This window comes from Penicillium canariense, assembly GCF_028826845.1.
Source record: "Penicillium canariense strain IBT 26290 chromosome Unknown utg000006l_segment0_segment0, whole genome shotgun sequence".
Taxonomy (NCBI): Eukaryota; Fungi; Ascomycota; class Eurotiomycetes; order Eurotiales; family Aspergillaceae; genus Penicillium; species Penicillium canariense.
This window is the reverse complement of record NW_026622733.1, coordinates 1,345,137-1,362,369: the sequence shown is the minus strand read 5'-3', so window position 1 is coordinate 1,362,369 and position 17,233 is coordinate 1,345,137. Positions and strand designations below refer to the sequence as shown.

Here is a 17,233-nt window from a genome sequence, read left to right as displayed (position 1 = left end):
GGGTGACGCACAGTGCCAGTATCAACCTGCAAGATGGCTGAACCTGAACGCCCGCAGTACTATGAAAACACTCTTACTCCGCTCCCAATCAATCCGGCGACGCTTATTGACTCTCTCCGGGAGCTTCGCGCCGCTGTTTACAATGGAGCAGAAATTATTCATGCAAACGAGCCTATCCCCGATAAGTGGAGTGTCGGTGGAATGTTCAAGCATTTTCCAGGTACGAATATACATATCTCGATTTCCCATGAAAATTACCTTGCATGCTTCCATTTAAAAGTGCTGAAGCGCTTGATGTGGGGTGAATCTAATCTGTCGTTGCAGGCGTTGCCCTTGCATTCTTACGCCTCGATTACCAGTCCTCGGTTCTAGCCAGGGAAAAAGCTGCCTCTTTGAATTTCCGGCAGTATGCCCTCCAACGAATTCCGTCAGGCTTGCCAGACATCCCTCTGCGCCCGTCGCGACTATCTCCAGGGGGGTCATTTTCGCCCTTAGCTGCCGTAACTTTGCACATTCTCTCGGCTGTGGCGGAGACCAACTGGGAATTGGATGCTAGGCCCAGTCTGCCGCAGGAGGATATCATCTGCCTTCACGATGCTGTAAACTTGGCGCTGAAAAACGGGCCTATTGTGCTCCATGACGACCGCAAAATGGGAGGAGATGAGATGTTGTACGGCCGTGCAGGACTGCTATGGGCTCTTTTGAACGTCCGCGCACATCGATTCAGTGAAGAGTCTGAGAAAGCACTCGCTCCGGTCTTTGCAATGGTTCCTCAGCTGATCTGCAGTATCATTGATGCTGGTCGAGAATGTTCAAAATGTTATATTCAAGAACATGGAGATAAGGACGCACATCCATTGATGTATGCCTGGATGGAAGGCTACTATTGCTTCGGCACGTGAGTTGGCCATTCTCTAGTCATACATCTGAAGCGACCAGACTAACGCAAATCGGATCGACAGCGCTCACGGAATCAGTGAGTAATCGAATGCAGCACGATGAAACTTCGACACTCTGACGGCGTTTTAATTTTACAGCTGGAATTCTTCCCATTCTACTCTCGTGCAGATCTGAGGAACTAGCTGGTTACATGCCAGAGATTGGGGAGACCATCACTGCTCTCTGCAAATTTTCCGTGGCCAACAATGGCCACCTTCCAATGACTCTTCCCCCATTTCCCTCCAAACGACCCTCTGAGCTCGTCCAGTTCTGCCACGGAAGCCCGGGTATCCTCATCCTTTTGGGAACGGCATTGCAAAATGAGCAGTTGACTCGGGACTACTGGCACCCCACGTGGGATCAAGCTATATACCAGGCAACCTGTCGCACCTGGGAGGAGGGTATCCTCTCCAAGGGCGGCAGCCTGTGCCATGGCATTTCCGGTAATGCATGGCCCTGGCTGATGCTCCACAATGCTTTTGAGTACCACTCGACACACATCGATGAAGCTCGGCGCGAGTACTTCCAACGTACTCTGGAATCGATACAGCCAGACGGAAATCTGAGCCGGCAACTGACGCCAGACTTCTTTTTGTCGAGGGCGCTGGCATTCATGCTGCATTCGTTTGAGACGCGTCCTTACAACAGCTCGCCTGCCACTTCTGATAAGGATTATCGGACTCCTGATGATCCTTACTCGTTGTTTGAGGGACTTGCGGGTAACGTTTGTGCGTGGGCTGAGACTTGCGCGGTCATCCAGGCGAGATTGCGCAAGGTGGATTTGAGCGAGGAGGGGGCTAGCGTGGATGGTCATGGTATGTTTCAGAGAGCGATGCGCTGCCAATTGGGCTTCCCGCTGGTTGGTGGGAATGGGGCTGGCGGTCTGCTCTAAGTATTGGCTTGTAGGTAGGCAGCCCTTCCAATAGGCATCCATTTACTATATGCAGTCCTGATTCTCGGTGTTTTAGTTTTTTAGGTGCAGCGAGTGATCTTCGTTACGGGCGCCCGGGGCTGAGGCCCTTCTCTGCAAGGAACAGAGGGGTTTGTTCCGTGGTGTGCGTCTTTTGCATTTCTCAACAACGCGCCGTTGGGTTTATGGTCAACCTAGGAGATAGAAATGAACTAGATGGTTCTTAACTTACAATGGATCGTGGATTGAATCTAGATGATGTTGGGATTAGGCCGGATCCAGAGATACCTGTGCTGATATATATATTCATCTACCCCATCATGGAATTCGGAGTCAAGGCATTACAGCCAAACAAAAGTCTAAGCAATAAAACCCTAGGTATTATGCGAACCTGCACTTGCACAGCAAAATGATGGATACATTAAAAATTTCGCCAATATAGATTTGTGAGCCAAAACGTAATAATATTGATTTGCACCGGAGTAAAAAAGAATGCCCTCGTCCAGGTTCGAACTGGAGACCTTCGGATTGCAACTCTGTTTGTGCAGAGATGTCATATGATCTCTATGAGACCGACGTCATAACCAACTAGACCACGAAGGCTTTGATGAAGAATGAGCAGAAACTTTGGCTTTATAATTAAGGGAGAAACCGATCGCTCCATACAATGCCTGCCTAATAAGTTTGTTGCTTGCCACCGACAGGCAGCCTTGAGGTAGCACCGGGTACCTGTCGGTTCCCCTCACTTGGAATGTTGACATGGACCTAGACAGTAGGCTTTGGATCTAGAAGAGATACGCCCTCGCAATGGCAACCTGCCAGGCAGCGACTTCTGGTGCTGAGAGCACACAATGCAACTGGCAAAAAAAACGGGCTCTCCGCCTTGTCTGCCTACTTCGGCGCAGCTTGGGGGCATGACTTCACCACCTTTTCGGTCCTGCCGCCCCTCCAGCGATCCATGACTCTCCTGCCCTCACCCCTCGCTCAGTCCACCTTGGGCGAGAAGTGTGCACTCTACCTGGACCACGTTAGCGACCACCTGCCCGTGTTCCTGCATTCCCTCCGCCCTCGACTGGACCCGTATCTGACATATTCGGCCACGTCCTTCCGATCGGTCGCGCAGGCGCTGCCATTTGACGTCGACGAACAGACTGCCGCCCTCGGTGCGGCTCTTCTAATCGGTCTCCTCACTGTGATCGCAATGAGTTGGAGAAACCCGTTTAACAACCTCTGGGGCCGCTCGCCAAACTACGCGGCTGCCCCGCAGGTCCGCGATGACGACTACAGCTATATCACCCCGGAATATATCGTTGACCCGCCCTCTCATCCTGCTCGTTATGGTGCCCAGTATGAAGCCACCCCTGATGAAAACGAGCCGGATATCATTTGTCTCAAACACCGTGGGACCATCTACCCCCTCCACTTCCGCGCATACGCCATCGACGATGGTCTGCTGACGGTGGGGGACCTTCGCCATACAGCTGCTGCAAAGATGGGGGCTAGTCACCCGAACCAAGTTCGGCTCCTGTACAAGGGAAACCTGCTGAAGGATGATGCCCGGACATGCAAAGCCGAAGGGCTGAAGCAGCATTCCCAAGTGCTCTGTGTCGTGTCTGAAGCCGGAGCCAACACGCCCAGCGATCTCTCCGATTACGACAGTGCCCCAGCTAACGATGCTACGGTCCTTCGGCCTGGCTCCTCCTCTTCTCGTCTCGACGGTGACGATGGCGTACCTGGACCGGCGAACCCCCCAAGCAAGAAGAAGAGCAGCAAGAAGAAAAACAAGAAAGGAGGCAAAAAGGGCCAAGGGAGGCCTCCAGCGGAATTGCCGGGCACATCACCCTCTCTGGCACCACCGCGGCCAACGTCAGCGGGCCGTTCAGCGGCTCCGTCCCCGTCCCCGGCCCCTAGCTTGCAGAACTTCAAGACGCCCTTGGAACGGGTGAATGCTCTGGCCGCATACCTTCAGCAGGAGCTGATCCCCCTCTGCGACGAATACTTGGCGGACCCGCCGACCGACCCAAAGAAGCGCGAGTTCGAGTACCGCAAGTTGAGCGAGATGATCTTGGCGCAAGTGATGTTGAAGGCGGATGGGATCGAACCAGACGGAAATGAGACGGTCCGCAATGCGCGCAAGGCCCTCATTAGGGAAGCTCAGGCCTCATTAAACCGCCTGGATCAGATCGAGAAATAATAAGATGCACGCCCGATGTGCCATCCCGCGCTGGCGGGAGTCCATGTATACTTTTCTTTTCTTTTCTTTTGGCCCGTTGACCCTTCGGGCCCTGAACTCGCGGGGAAATAGAATTCTCTTACACATAGACTATCGACTATCGATCCACACATACATTCGCTGGGATCTTGTCAGCCTTGCACATGCATTGGGCCCGCAGCCTTGGGATCACATTTGTGATCTATCGGGTGTGTCAATTGGCTTTGGCGTCGGCTACGGCTCGGGCTACGGCCTCGTTACGGATTCATTGGCATCTTCGCATCTTTGCATCTTTGCGTCGTTGCATCTGGGGATCGGCGTCTTCTGAGCAGTCCACCGCTCAGGCCGCGGACCTGCCAGACGGTCAGTCCGGTGCCGCACCCCTCATCTATCGTATCCAAGTGGAGGGGTGGACGAACCGCCGGGGCCGGGGCCAAGTGTACAAAGAAACAAAGCGCTTCAATTGTCTAGTGGGATCGCGGCGGCATCTTCATGGTTCAGGGGTCGGCCCTCGACCCTAATTCGGTGCACGGTCCAAGGCCCGTCCCGCAACAATTTTCGCAAGAGGCAGCGTCTCGAGGCTCTCAAAGTGCCCAGCGCCCCCGATTAGCGTAAGTTGGTAAATAGTAAATAGTCTCGGGAGGGCGTCTTCAATGCATAGATACGACGGTAAAGAACCGTCACTGGCTCCATAATTGATGGGCGCAAAGTCCAGAAAAGCAAAGTTGCGGTCTAGTTCCAAGTCGGCCGTGCTATTCCCAGTTCGGGGTCGACGGACACGTTAGTGACCCAGTGGTTAGTTCGAACGGTGCCCCAGCTTCCTTTTCCTCCTCCCTGAGATCGCCTTTGTCCCCTCGTCCTCTTTGAAGGTTTTGGTCCTGGTCCTGGCGCTGGATCTGGCTCTGGTTCTGTGACTACCAACTGGTCGTGAGCCTCGAGTCTTGAGCCTTTGAGCTTTGAGCTTTCTATTCCCCCACCCTCCTTTTTCACCTCATCCCCCTCTTCGCCTCGCGAACCCACGATCTCCCAACCTCCTCCTCGTGGGCTCGACCTGGCTGCAGGAAGACCTGTCACCCTGGTATTTGGAAGCTCTACCGAGTACTCACCACTTGACGTGACCCTGTTACCCGGGCGAAGATCGGAGGCTCCCACGGAACCAAGTCGCGCGGTCCCAGGGCTCACCCGTGGATCGCGACTGAAGATACCTTCCTAACGGACTGCGCTGCACGAACGGCACGCGCTGCAACCTGCGGCGAGACACGCTGGGAACCTCTACCACACTTTGCCCCCTGCAGTGTATTTACAAATTACTTCTTTCGGTTTTCCCCCTCCCCACTGCGGCACTGCGCGCTTCCCTACCCCCCCTTACCACCGGCTCCCACGACCCTCGACTGTTCATTCCCGGCTCCCAGTTCTGGTTTTTGTGACGGGCTTGTGCGCTAGACACTGGCATGGATTGAGCGAGACTCCCATACACATCCATCAGCTGAAGCAGACCCGGTTCTCTCTTTATCGAGTTTGCTTGCTCCTCCGAAGCGGGCTCCAGCTGGACTGGCCTTATTCACCGACCCTCCACACACTTGCGAACCTGTTGGAATGGCGGGCGTAGCCACCGCGTATTCCACAGATGCCCTGACCTCGCCGGGAGGCGTGGACAGTGAGAAGTGGGAATTTGCAGTGCCGATCGGTAGCGATGTAGGTTTTTTTTCTTCCCTTTCTTGAGTGGGAAAATTTGTCCTGTCCGTCTGAAGTACACATTGTCACTGGGTCTGGCTGTGAAGCGAAGATGAGAGCGGAACTTCGGGAAAGGCTTTTTTACTAACCACCTTGTTCTTCCAACAGGGCATTCAGCATCCCTCGAGACCACGAAACTCCCACGATTCAAGCTCAGTCCGAGCACGATCGACCCTGAACCGCAACTCAGATGGCTCGCGCAGCTCGTCGGTCTCGCGAAACGTGCAATCGCACGATGGTCCGTATCTGAACTCCAGCCGCGGCCGACCGGACCATAGCCTCAACCGACAAGGGAGCGACCTCGGCGGCGTGCGCGACAGCCCCGGGCAGGATCCATCGATCCGCAGAGAGCCCGGAGAAGGTCAGGACGGACAGGACTCGTCCGAGCCCGGAGAGAAGTATAGCGAGAAATGGATCCACCGAGACAAGCTGGCGAAAATCGAGAGTGAGGAGCTGCACCAGGCGGCCATTCGCTTTAACCGACGGATGAGAGCGGAGAGCAAGTCGAGCGCTGGGCGTGGGAGGAGCCACGATTCCCATCAGAGTGCTGCCAATGGCTCGGCCTCGGCAACCTCACCCAATGTCGAGCACTCCGAACCCTGGCCTGAGCTGCGAGAGGCAGCCCGGAAGGAATTTGGCAGAGACGATGCCGACGATGAGCGGAAACATTGGGATCTCCGTCGACCGGAGGAGATTGCCGCCGATGAAGCTGCGGCGAGCCTCTACAGCAACCCCGGCCTCCGAAAGAGCTCTTCCCGAATACCCATTTGCACCGCCAGCCCCGTGCCTATTATGACCGGTCGCGATTCTCGCGGCCTCCGAAGCCGTGCGGCGACCGATGAACGTGACGACGACGAATTCTCCCGAGGCCGCAGAGCCAGCGAGACCGACACAGGCGAACCGGAGGCTTCTCCTCCCTCCCCGGAAAGCCGCCCAGGAAGCCGCGGGTTCAGCACGACTCCGAATACCCCGGCTAAGAAGAACCCAGCCAAGGGGACGGGTTCGGCCACCCGGAAGACCTCTGCTCCCCCTACAAACAGAAAGACTTCCACCGCGCGGTCGCGTGCTGTCTCTGGAAACACTTCGCAGCGTCCTGTGACCCGCAGTGGTGAACCCCGACCCACGACTGCAGCCAACCGGCCGGAGGGCGACCCGCCATGGCTGGCGACCATGTACAAGCCCGATCCTCGCCTGCCACCGGACCAGCAGATGCTTCCTACTCTCGCCAGAAAGATGCAACAGGAACAGTGGGAGAAAGAGGGTCGCAGCCCCACCACCTATGACCGCAACTTTGCTCCTCTTGCTGTCCACCCGAATGACCTGCCTCCGGTTCCACCCAAGGCACAGGCGTCTGAGGAGGAAGAAAAGGTGGAAGAGCTACCGAAGCCGCCCAAGAGCCCGGAACCGCCACGACCGAACACGAGCACCGGCTACAGCACCATGCCGAAGGTGCAGGACACCCCCCAATGGGCCTGACGCCCAATCCCAACTGGAACCCGCCGGTCGTCTCAGCGCAGGAGCCACCGGAAAAGGAGAAGGGCTGTGGATGTTGCATTGTGATGTGATGGCCGTTCACTTTTCCACTCTTCTTTCTAACCAGGAACTCCCCCCCTCGGCCTTCTATCACAGGACCTTTTTCGTGTCCTTGTCTATCTGACTACTCCCCAGATACCTTTTGATACTTGCCCACTTCCCCACCCCAACCCACCACCAACTTCTTGGATTTCCTTTTCTCTTCTCTGTTGATCCTTACCTCTACTTCCTCACTCTCTCCGGTGGGAATGGTGTTCAGTCGGTTTTTAGCCTTCATCTTCGGTTCGTCTTTTCCAGAAGTTCTTTTTGATTCGGTCTTCTTTTCCTCCCACCAGGACATGGCATCTCATCCACTCCTTTCCCATTCCCTTCCCTTCTCCTGTGACCATTCTTCCTCTTCGCTTTTCATGCCGCCCCGCCGAGGGAAATTGGACAAGCACACAAAAATTCTCCCGTCATCGGACTGCCATGGACAGGTTGCTTGCTGTCCGTGTATATCATTTTATTTCACTTACAGCTTTTGAGTTCGATGTTTCTCTTCTCACTGTTTTCATTCCTATCTTATCTGGTTTATTCCTACATTTTTAGTTCTTCTTCTTTTGCTATTTGCTTTTGCCTGCGGACATTTTGTTGCCTCTTTTGCCATATTCCCAAGCCTCCTTGCAAGCGTTTCTGCGTTTTTCTTTTTTCCTCTCCTTTATCTCTACCTCCCTCTATCGAGTTTGTTGACTCTCATTGAGCGCGGCGAGCAGCTATAGCCGAGGCCGTGGACCAAAAGAATCATCAATCAAGGAATATCACTAGAATGCGCTCTCCCGCTGTAGTTGGACACTGGTCAGCTTCACAAGTCATGGACGGAAATAATTTAGTTCAGCCTTCCTGGCGGGACTCCGGTCCACTCTCTACTTCGGGAGGGGCCTAGTCTGAATTCTAAATGCAATCTCAAGCAGAATCGAAGTGGTATTCCTATAGATTCCCTGCTGAGGTGAAACCAGGTTGACTGTGTATTTAATAAGCAGACTCCGGTCGCTGACTAAATTAGAACAAAGGGCCAACCTGACAAATCATCACCTGACATCATCGCCCGGGTGCGATGACAGAATCCCGTATCGTTCCAGTCCTCTGCAGCCAATCCCCAACCACACTCTCCTTTTCTCCCACTTCACACCACAGGTATAAAAAAGAAACCACCCCGCCGGTTTCTTTTTCTTCCCCACCTCGCCCACCATTTCTTTCATCTTCCAGCGCCTGTTCGGCTCCTTCGCCGGTCCCTCACCCGCCGCCATGTCCGCCGCCAAGACCAAGGCCCAGAACCTCATCAACGAGAATGGCGTCGTCGTCTTCTCCAAGTCCTACTGCCCCTACTGCAAGTCAAGCAAGGACCTGCTCGACAAGCTCGGCGCAAAGTACGAGCTGCTTGAGCTCGATCTAGTCGGTGAGTAGATCTGCGCTATACGTCGGGAAACTCTTTGCGCTTTGCGCGGGGCTCGGAGCAAACAATGTTGTTCGGGGTTCACAACAAAATGCCCGCGCTAACCCGCTCAACCATTGTATTCGTCTCGATTTTCTGCCGGCGCTTGCGTCTGTTAGTCTGACTATGTTGCAATGGGATGCTAATCTGTTGTTCCTATGCTAGAGGACGGCTCCGCCATTCAGAACGCTCTCCAGGAGATCTCCGGCCAGCGCACAGTGCCCAACATTTTCATCAAGCAGAAGCACATCGGTGGCAACTCCGATCTGCAGGCCAAGTCTGCTGACCTCCCCGCTCTCCTGCAGGATGCTGGTGCCCTGTGAACATGAGGCGACATCTCTTGTACAGTTTTTAGCAATCTAAGCAGTGATGAGTGGTTTCGTAATTGCGCGGAACTGTAATGCATTCCATCATTTACATGCTCAATTACGTCTATATTTCTATCTTTGAGAGTGGTTCTAGAGTCGAGTTGGAAGATAGGATTCTCTCCGCTTCCATGTAGGCCTGAATCAAGATTGCAATACCGAACCATAGATAAAGTACAGGTGGGAAAAAATAATAAAGACAAGACAAGAAGTTAATCAGCTGTCCGTCAGCTATACAAGGCTCTCAAAGAGATTCCAATCTCAGACCAAGATCTTTCAAAAGCCTCATACCACCCGCTGCACAACAGTGCCCACGGGCCTCTCAACAACAGCCATCAATCCCTCCACAATACTCTGCCGCGCCCCTTCACTCGAAACAGACTTGCCAGCCAGATAGTTCAACCACACAAGCCGGCTCACCCGCTCATCGACAACACGCCCCATCCACCGCATCGGCTTCGTCGGCTCCGGCTGGAACAGCGCATCCAGCGTACCCTGCGCCCCGCGCAGCAGCACCAGTGTCTGCCCCTTAGGCACATTTTTGCGTTGGCCACCCCCAAACACAGCCTTGAAGTCATTCATCGCCGTCCCGAATTCCGCGTCCTGGAACTCGCCCGGCGCCGCGCCAGGCGGCGGCTTCTTCTGCTGCGCGCGCGCCGTGATCCCGCGTACCCAGCCGTCGCGCAGGTGCATAAAGTCCGTGTTGCGGGTCGGCACAATGCGGAATGCCGTCCGGATGCCGTTGTCCTTGAGCAGCGCCGTCCAGGCGGCGTCGCCGCGCTCCGCGTCGAGCAGGAGCTCCTTGAGCAGCTGGCGCTCCGGCGGGACGAGCGAGGTGGCGGCGTCGGCGCCGATGCCGGAGATCGCGACTGATTCGTCGGTAGGCGGGTGGATGGCTGTGTGGATCAGGCGCCGCTGCAGCTCAGTGATGTCGGACTTGGCGACATACAGGCCCACGACGTAGACTTGGATCGAGAGGAAGGAAACGGTGCGGATGCCCAGGCCGAGGAGCTGGTACTCGTCACCGTCGGAGGTAGACAACTCGTCGCCTGTTTGTTTGCTGTCGATTTCAGAGGCAGACGGCAGCCGAATTGTCGCGGGGAAGTAGGGGATTGTGCTGGTCCCCGTCGCAACCTGCTCGACGTTGTCCTGGCCGTGCAGGGGAATTACGGAAGGTCCGCCCGTGCTTGGGAACCCGGGTGGTCCGTCCATCTTCATGGATCCGTTTGATGTTGGTGTAAGCTCGAGCTTGTTCTGCTTGACCTGCTCTGCTTCGGAGCCTTTGTTTTTGCCCGCGTCTAGCGCATCGAGCCCGAACACGTCCAGCTTGATCATGCCGTACATAGCGGCACCGCAAGCGACCATTCCAACGATCGAGAAGGCGATTGACCGCTTGGACTTTGCGACATCCTGTTCGGTCTTTGCGCGCCCTGTTGAGCGGAGTGGGTTGCTGCCGGCATTGTTGGTGGATCGGAGTGAGTGTGTCGTGGAGAGCGACCTGGGAGTGATGGAGGGTTGCCGGATCCGCTGCCGGGCGAGGCACTGGTAAGTGCGCCAGGGGCTGGCACGAAGATGAGTAGCCATGGTGTTGGGGTTGTCAACGAGGATATGGATTGGAGGCGGCTGCCGTCGGAGTTGGAGGTGGCTTCACACCTGCGCGAGGGGATGCACGTGATATGGCATGATCTATAGCGGACCTGTCAGCGAATGAAACTGGGCCTTGTGGAAATATTTATCCAATTATGAATAGGAAATTAAATAGTAATGGAAATAGGTGGGCAAGTTCGACTTTAACTATGGCGAGAAGACCCAAACGTGGGTTCTTTCAAGTAGAGGTCATCTTATACAGAGCGTAGATTATCCCCAAGCAACGAGAGAATATCGACATTAATTCAGACTAAGCTCCTTCCTCTATAAGTATATATACACAGGCCACTTGTGTAAAGTATATGCATCAAGTTGAGAGTCCTGGTCCCGTGGTTTCGTTAGATAGCCTGCGCGCCTAAACCCTGGCTACAATGTGATCTTCAGAGGGATTCTGTACACCATTGGTGCCAGGATAGTCTCGCAATATGTAGGTATTGTATAGGCATACGCAGTTAAGAATATAAGGCACAACTCGTAGTGTACTCCGGAATTTTTAAGGCCTTCCATTTCCTCGGTCATCCTACTGCCCCACAAATTACGCATACAGGTGAATCTCTGATAAACAAAGAACTTCATCAATGCAGATCGAAAAGGAACGCTAGACCCGGAGAACATATTGCCCAGCAGGATCCAACTCCAAATGGAAGAGAAAAGGATATTTTCATTTTTCATTCATCGCAATGCACCTGGTGTCAGAAACATTGATCCTGAGAATGGTATGTTGGATCGCCCTTTCTTTGGGAGTCCTTCAATACACCCGCGCCGTTAAACCGTCATTGCAATATGAACCTAAACCCCGCACACAAGACACCCCTTAAGTCGACTTGTTCTTGCGGGCCTCACGACCCTTAGCCTTGCGGGCAAGGATCTCCTCACGATCCTTGTCGAGCTTGAGCTTGCTGATAACGACGTTGGAGGGGTGGATGGGGATGGGGACAGATTGGCCGTTGGTCTTCTCACGGACGACACGCTGTGTGGAAAAAGAAGAGTTAATTTAGTCATTTGGGAAAACGGCTGCTGGGAACAAAAATCCTACCTCGACGTGGATGCAGAACTTGAGACGGTAGACGGAGGTGATGCGGCCCTCACGGCCCTTGTTGGAGCCGTTGACGATGGTGACTATAGATTGTTCGTTAGGATTGCGCCGGGTCGTATATTGGAGCCAGATTGAATCTTACCCTCGTCGTCCTTGCGGATGGGGATGGAGCGGACCTATTGTGCATAGCGTTAGTTCCAATTGCCCTAGTTCTGCTGGTGCCTGCATAGTCCATTTTCCCTTCTCGAGAAGCCGATTGTGCGAGACCCAGATTCACACCGATTCGATTGGTTTAACGTACACCGTACTTGGCCTTCAGCTCAGCGGACAGGGGGGCGCTGAGGAGAATGCGGCGCTCCGAGGAGGGGGCCTGGAAGTAAGCCTTGCGGCTCTTGGAACGAGAGGAAGCCAGTGCTGTAAAGAGTTCGTCAGTATTTGTATAGTCGGTTGAATGTCGAAAATCGGTGGATTGGCAAATAGATCGAGGCGGCAGATGTAGGATAGGGGGCGAGAGAGTACGCACCGGTGTTGCGGACAGCCATCTTGACGGAGCGACCTTGAGGGTGTCGTGAATGGGCTCAAGTGCACGGGTTGTCGTTGGTCGGGGAAGAAGGTCACTTGTGTGAGGTGAAAATTGCATGCGGGTGGGTTGTGCGTCACATGACACGCCGCTTATTAGGTATCGCTTGGACTTGAGTTTTGATTGGTGGGTGTACTGACTAATGGATCCACTTCGACCGGTACTATACCCTCTAGGGACACGAACTGTATGAACTTAACTGATCCGAGGTCATCACAACCTTGAAAGGTCGGTCGGGCGCGTAGCGACGTGTGAACTCGAGCAGAAGCTGCCTGCTGTTTCTAGAAGACGACTCGAACAACGATTCCGAAGTATCGCGAGACCAGAACACTATACTCTGGCCAAATCGAACTATTCTACTGTACCCGTTATCCGAGCATTGGCGGTAAAGCCAACCTAATATATGACCGACGGAGCTTCTCACCCGACGAGCTTCGACGCCATGCAAATTTACTAGCCTGAGGTTTCTTTATTCCCGTGACAGTCGCCCCACGCCAATCAGTTCTCCTGTGCCAGGGAATAGAGGACTTCGTCGAAAAAGCCGATATGGCAGCCAGGGAACGATCAAAGTATGAATGTCATCCTGCGACGGTAGGAATGCGTTCTCACTAACTACTCCGACAATGAATATATGGATTAAAGGTTTACTACAGTCCAAAGGGTCCACACCGAACGTACTCCCATTATTCTTTTTCTCACTGGCGACCTGGGAAAATGACCCGCGATGAACAACCTCAGCGTATGATTTGGGAAGATTTGAGCCAATGTTGCCCCTTCAAAATCAAATGAACTTTACCCAGAACTCGATAATTTCAAGAAACTCGAAATGCTGTGACAATGCCGCATGGGCTCCAGGACCATTTTGCGCAATGTTTTTTCGCTTTTGAAGAGACTGAGCGGCAAGATACATACATACAGAAGACAAACGACCACACGCTCGTGCATCATCTAGCCATCGAACACCTCTTTCTAGACGGGTAGCCTGAGCCGCGAGGGGAAGCCCTGGCAACCTACCTACCGTCTCTATCATGGGTTGTTGCCTAAGACTCGGTACATGGATCCTAGATCCGTCACCGACGCACCAAGGGCGCGACGGATCGATGTAGCAAAGGTATTATTGACTGTGCCACACGCCCATGCAGGCGTCAGTCATCATCCATGAGGCTTGACTGTGCTTGATCTGAGCCGGAGTTCGTAAGACTTGTGCAACTAGGAGTAGTTAACTAGTAACAGTTACGTTATGCTACAATGTGAATAATCGCCGCCATCATCCGCGTCGACTGTTTTCCATCCACTGACTTCCATTCGATATCAATTTTCGAAGCCTCGTTCCATCTATTCACCCATAACCCAGAACTTGCTAAGGCGACTGCCAAATCTTCGGTCAGTCGATCCACCCAAGTACGGATGATGTAATCGTCCGTGTACTTTAGTCTCACCCCTCCGCCAGGATGGACCGTCGACCTCGAAGAGCTCGATTACGAGGATGAATGGGCTCCAGAAGATAGCTGGTGATATAATATCGGCGCTGACGACAACCTCGGGGAATGTATTCCCGTTATGTGTCATCATCTGTTCTTACTTATTCGAACAAATAAGTCAACATCCAAAATCCTGAATTGTTTACTCTCGTCCCGTAGCCGCGGAGACAGCGTTTGCGGGGAAGTCGTTTCGGCTCGCGGAATTAATGCAGGTTCTATGACAATGATGGAGACCTGGAAGCCACTGGATTGCTTGTTCTGCCGATCCTTGCCTTGATTCTGGTAATGTGCAATATCCCTTCACGCAGATTCTTCCACCAATGAGTGAGGTGCAATGTCGAACCTCCTCGATTCTCCGCCTTGCTGCGTATGTTGCTACCTTCCTAGCTCGCGGTATTATTTGCCGAGAAATCCAGTCCTGCTCTAGACTGCTTCATAGCCCCGCCGGCATTTGGTCACTATATGTAGTCCCCGTATTTGGGGCATTGATCCACTTTCCACGTCTACCTTGATATAGGAAATCTACGTCTCTAAGAAAAGATGGTGCGGATCCACTGGTCCAGTCTTCTCCTAGGCCTTTTCTCTCTACTCGTATTAGGTGGAGCAGAGTCCTGCTGGCGGAATACCACCTGCTCGGGTCCAACCAGCAGCGCATTTAGCGGCGCGTGGGACAAGAACATCTACGCACCAACATCAAGAACTGTTCGGCCAGCATCGACTCTATCTGAGCTGAAAACAGATGCGATCACCAATCCGGCTCAGCCTGCAACAGCGACGCTGCACGGAAACGGATCGCTTGTGGTCTTTGACTTTGGCAAGGAAGTGGGCGGCATTGTCCATCTCGACTACGCCTCCACGGGCAGTGGAGCACTGGGCCTCGCGTTTACCGAAGGAAAGAATTGGATTGGAGAGTGGTCAGACTCGTCCAACAGTCTGTGGCACGATGGTGCCATATACGCGAATTTCTCCTCAGCGGGGGAGCACTCCTATGATATGCCAGATCGATATCTTCGCGGCGGATTCCGATATTTAACGATCTTTCTGGTCACGGAGAACTCTACCAACGTCGAGTTGAAGGATCTGAGTGTTGAGCTGGACTTTCAGCCAACGTGGTCAAATCTTCGTGCCTACCAAGGATACTTCCATTGCAGCGATGAGCTACTGAACCGCATCTGGTACAGTGGGGCTTATACACTGCAAACCAACGAGGTCCCTGTCGATACTGGGCGCATTACCAGTGGACTCAAAGCCGGATGGCTTAACAACGGTACTCTTGGGCCTGGGGACACCATCATTGTTGACGGCGCCAAGCGAGACCGTGCTGTCTGGCCTGGTGACATGGGCATCGCAGTACCTTCAGCCTTTGTAAGCCTCGGAGACTTAGATAGCGTGAAGAACGCGTTGCAGATTATGTATAACACACAGGTATGCTTCAACTTCTGGATAATGATGCCAATTCTGACCCATTCCATAATAGGACACGTCCACTGGTGCTTTTGACGAATCAGGGCCACCACTCAGCCAGAAGGGCTCGGACACTTACCACATGTGGTCGATGATTGGCACTTACAACTATGTTCTGTACACGAATGACACCAGCTTCTTGCAGCAAAACTGGGAGGGCTATCTCGCCGCTATGAATTACATCTACGGCAAGGTGACATATCCCAGTGGCCTGTTGAATGTCACTGGTACCCGCGACTGGGCCCGGTGGCAGCAAGGGTATAATAATACAGAGGCTCAAATGATGTATGTGCTCTTCCTGGTCGGGCCGCCAAGCTCTGGGAAGCCACAAAGCTTACAAGAACCAGCCTCTATCACACCCTGCGGACGGGAGTGGCTCTTGCCACATGGGTTGGCGACACCACCAACCTCTCCGGCACCTGGACCTCCAGAGCCAATGACCTGAAGACGGCCATTAACGCCTACTGCTGGGATGATTCGTACGGCGCTTTCAAGGACAATGCCACCGATACCACACTCCATCCCCAGGATGCCAACAGCATGGCAATCCTCTTCGGGGTCGTAGACTCAGAACGCGCAGCCAGCATTTCGGACAAACTCCTCCATAATTGGACTCCAATTGGGGCTGCTGCGCCGGAGCTTCCCGAAAACATTGCCTCTTTTATCTCATCCTTCGAGATTCAAAGCCATTTTGTCGTCCAAAAGCCTTCTCGCGCACTAGACCTCATCCGCCGCAGCTGGGGCTGGTACATCAACAACCCCAATGGTACAGAGAGCACTGTGATCGAAGGGTATCTTGTCAATGGAACTTTCGGCTATAGGAGCAGCCGAGGGTACAACTACGACACATCGTATGTTTCCCACGCGCACGGCTGGTCCTCTGGGCCAACTTCCGCGTTGACCAACTATATCGTCGGCCTTTCTGTGACCTCCCCGCTGGGGCGCACGTGGGGTATTGCGCCTCAGTTTGCGGATTTGGATCATGCTGAGGCGGGCTTTGTTACCTCGCTTGGCAAGTTCCAGGCTTCTTGGACGAAGAAGAAGCATGAGTACACGCTGAATTTCTCCGTTCCAGATGGAACTATTGGGAACCTCACGCTGCCATATATCACGTCCAAGAAACCATCAATCACGATCAACGGGGACCAGGTGAACAGGGGTCTGACATATGCTGATGATACGGCCACTTTCGGTGTCGTGGGCGGAGGATCTTTCAAGGTGGTTGTTCGTTGATTTCTGGGATTCCAGTAAGTGGATTGTATCTTTCTCGCTGTGAGGTCAATGGATTGGGCTATGCTTGCAGGGTCTAGAATCGAATGTCCGGTCTGATCAATATAGTTTTGCTGAGCATACTGTCTCTGGTCTCAAAGGTAGTCAAAAACACTCCTAAGGTGGAGAGGCATTCTATAGTCTACTCTTTTGAAAAGCACCTGGAACCCCTCACTTATTGCTCGGACGTAGATTGACCAAGTTTTAAGGGTAGGACTCGTTGATCTAGCTTCCGTGATATTCAGCGATTTAGAATGTCTCTTTTCTTTCCCCCTCACCCATCAATCAACGTACCCCGAGTTCTTACTTTTCCCATTTTATTGAAGGTTCTCAAGCTATTCTTGCTGGGTCTTCTGAGGGCTTTGGGGACGAAAATCCAACACCGAAAGGGATATTGCGGCGCGGAGAGCTGTAATATCACTCCCGCCCATATTTTGCAAGGGTATTATATTCTCCAGGACTTTCACTTAGTTCATCAATGTAACCCACGAATCTAGACGCATCTAGGATATTGGTAATGAGAACGTGTATCTTCGAGAGCTCGTAGCTTGGAAAGGTTCTCACAGCAGCAGCGGCAGCTAGCACGGGAGAG

The 17,233-nt window shown here is 53.4% G+C and overlaps 7 protein-coding genes across 7 annotated transcripts; 5 read left to right on the top strand and 2 right to left on the bottom strand.

Annotated features, from left to right (window-relative positions):
* Positions 1–33: 33 nt before the first annotated feature.
* N7482_008468 (lanthionine synthetase C family protein) lies at positions 34–1,831 on the top strand (the record flags this gene model as incomplete). The annotated part of the gene is made up of 4 exons (XM_056690592.1): positions 34–220; positions 325–898; positions 963–976; positions 1,038–1,831. The coding sequence occupies 4 exons, from the start codon at positions 34–36 to the stop codon at positions 1,829–1,831; spliced, it is 1,569 nt and encodes a 522-aa protein (XP_056540357.1).
* Positions 1,832–2,807: 976 nt separating this feature from the next.
* On the top strand, positions 2,808–4,043 carry N7482_008467 (BAG family molecular chaperone regulator; the record flags this gene model as incomplete). The annotated part of the gene is made up of 1 exon (XM_056690591.1): positions 2,808–4,043. The coding sequence occupies one exon, from the start codon at positions 2,808–2,810 to the stop codon at positions 4,041–4,043; it is 1,236 nt and encodes a 411-aa protein (XP_056540356.1).
* A 1,614-nt stretch (positions 4,044–5,657) lies between these two features.
* Positions 5,658–7,271, top strand: N7482_008466 (uncharacterized protein; the record flags this gene model as incomplete). The annotated part of the gene is made up of 2 exons (XM_056690590.1): positions 5,658–5,756; positions 5,904–7,271. 2 exons carry the CDS (start codon positions 5,658–5,660, stop codon positions 7,269–7,271), a joined length of 1,467 nt encoding a protein of 488 aa, XP_056540355.1.
* A 1,341-nt stretch (positions 7,272–8,612) lies between these two features.
* N7482_008465 (glutaredoxin) lies at positions 8,613–9,122 on the top strand (the record flags this gene model as incomplete). The annotated part of the gene is made up of 2 exons (XM_056690589.1): positions 8,613–8,763; positions 8,965–9,122. The coding sequence occupies 2 exons, from the start codon at positions 8,613–8,615 to the stop codon at positions 9,120–9,122; spliced, it is 309 nt and encodes a 102-aa protein (XP_056540354.1).
* Positions 9,123–9,449: 327 nt separating this feature from the next.
* N7482_008464 (chalcone isomerase domain-containing protein) lies at positions 9,450–10,748 on the bottom strand (the record flags this gene model as incomplete). Its single annotated transcript, XM_056690588.1, has 1 exon — positions 9,450–10,748. The coding sequence occupies one exon, from the start codon at positions 10,746–10,748 to the stop codon at positions 9,450–9,452; it is 1,299 nt and encodes a 432-aa protein (XP_056540353.1).
* Positions 10,749–11,625: 877 nt separating this feature from the next.
* Positions 11,626–12,389, bottom strand: N7482_008463 (60S ribosomal protein uL24; the record flags this gene model as incomplete). The annotated part of the gene is made up of 5 exons (XM_056690587.1): positions 11,626–11,781; positions 11,848–11,930; positions 11,990–12,023; positions 12,149–12,261; positions 12,371–12,389. 5 exons carry the CDS (start codon positions 12,387–12,389, stop codon positions 11,626–11,628), a joined length of 405 nt encoding a protein of 134 aa, XP_056540352.1.
* Positions 12,390–14,448: 2,059 nt separating this feature from the next.
* Positions 14,449–16,605, top strand: N7482_008462 (putative alpha-L-rhamnosidase B; the record flags this gene model as incomplete). The annotated part of the gene is made up of 3 exons (XM_056690586.1): positions 14,449–15,333; positions 15,386–15,657; positions 15,720–16,605. 3 exons carry the CDS (start codon positions 14,449–14,451, stop codon positions 16,603–16,605), a joined length of 2,043 nt encoding a protein of 680 aa, XP_056540351.1.
* Positions 16,606–17,233: the final 628 nt, after the last annotated feature.